At 56.0% G+C, this 1,602-nt stretch overlaps 1 protein-coding gene across 1 annotated transcript; it reads left to right on the top strand.

Annotated features, from left to right (window-relative positions):
• CHGG_03969 (uncharacterized protein) lies at window positions 1-1,392 on the top strand (the record flags this gene model as incomplete). The annotated part of the gene is made up of 3 exons (XM_001223182.1): window positions 1-151; window positions 206-483; window positions 826-1,392. The coding sequence occupies 3 exons, from the start codon at window positions 1-3 to the stop codon at window positions 1,390-1,392; spliced, it is 996 nt and encodes a 331-aa protein (XP_001223183.1).
• Between the last annotated feature and the right edge of the window lie 210 nt (window positions 1,393-1,602).

Here is a 1,602-nt window from a genome sequence, read left to right as displayed (position 1 = left end):
ATGGCACCAGCACGAATTGCCCCGACATGGGCGAACCTCGGCATAGCTGCGCTGCTTTCCGGCATGGCTTGGGCGCAACAGGAAACTCCTCAGGGACCTTCAATTCCCTTGGAGTACTGCTCCACCGTTAACACGGGTGACATGGTTCCTCGTGAGTCAAGGCCCTGTTCATAACGTGCACCGCCATACTAACACCTTTCTCTAGTTTACTACGACTGGCAAAGTGAAGGCCGCTGCTTCGGCAATTGCACTAGCTTGAAATACGCCTTGGCCATTATCCAGGAGAAGAATTGTTGGTGCTCAAATCTCATACCCAACCGCGCCGACCGAAAACCGCTGGAGGACTGCCAATTCCCGTGCCCGGGCTATCCAACCGATTACTGCGGCGGAGGTGGAGTCTTTGCCTACTTGGAAGCCGCCGGAGGCAATCCGACAGGTACCGCCCCGCCTGGGGGTTCCGCCACGAAATCACCATCTAGTACCGTGAGTACTCTATTCTCTACTCCTCGTACTGACATGTCTGCCCACCTTTGCTTGTTAGCTCCGCGCGCCCCCCCCCCCCCCCCCCCACCCCCTTAGTTTTCTTGATCTGGTCCCCAACTGCCATAGCTTGGGGACCGGCGTGGCTAGTAAAGCTGAAACTGGGGGAAAACACCCCGGTCCGGCCCACGGTGACTGTGTCTTCGTCCGAATCCTCCAGTGTTTCGTCTTCAACCTTTTCTACTTCAACGACTGTATGCATTACGTTCCCCCGCGTGCCATATATGACTGCTTGTTGCGATTTCTCTTCGCCCTGTTTAAAACACATACTGACCTTGAATCTAGACGAGTGAGAGTGTGTCGAAGCCTCCGAGCGTGACGACTATCACTGTGGGCGGAACCGTTAGGACCGTGACCGCCCCCACCGAGCCGACCGCTTCCAACGACTCCAGCGTTGTCGAAAACGAAGGCTCCAGCCTCCAACCGGGCGCCATTGCCGGTATTGTCATCGGCGTCGTGGGGGGGTTAGCCATCATAGCAGCCGCTGTGTGGTTTTGCTTCTTCAGACGGCGGAAAGAGGATGAAGGGCCCAACAACGGTCTCGGGTCACCAATTAGGGGCGGCGGCTCACCGGGTAGAATGGCGACCCCCAATTCCGGCGAGGTCTCTGAGAACCGATATGCCGGCACAACAGGTGGCTCAGTTGCAGGGACGTGGGACTCGCAGAACAAGAGACGCAGCCACCTCATGCCCGTCGACCCCCGACTCGATCCGTTCGCGACGGGCATCTACCCCGACCAGAACAGGAGCCGCGAGAGCTTCAACTCGCTGCAGGATAATCAGGACTACTCTCGGAGAGTGCATCAGCCGCCAAGAGTCCTCAGGGCCATGAATCCGGATCCGGACGACTGAAAATACCATCTTCCGGCCCGAGTTTCGACCTCGGACCAGGTTTCTCATAACGATACGCGGACGGCTCTCTCTCTCTCTCTCTCTTTACAACATACATCTATCTGCATCATACGAGCTTGGGGTTTTTTTGTTTTGTTTTTGTTTCCCTTTTTACATATGCATTTCAAGATACCACGGCGTTTAGGTTATGGGCATGGCAGCAGATTTCAT

Source organism: Chaetomium globosum, genomic scaffold (assembly GCF_000143365.1).
Source record: "Chaetomium globosum CBS 148.51 scaffold_4 genomic scaffold, whole genome shotgun sequence".
NCBI lineage: Eukaryota > Fungi > Ascomycota > Sordariomycetes > Sordariales > Chaetomiaceae > Chaetomium > Chaetomium globosum.
This window is presented reverse-complemented; position numbering and strand designations above follow the sequence as displayed.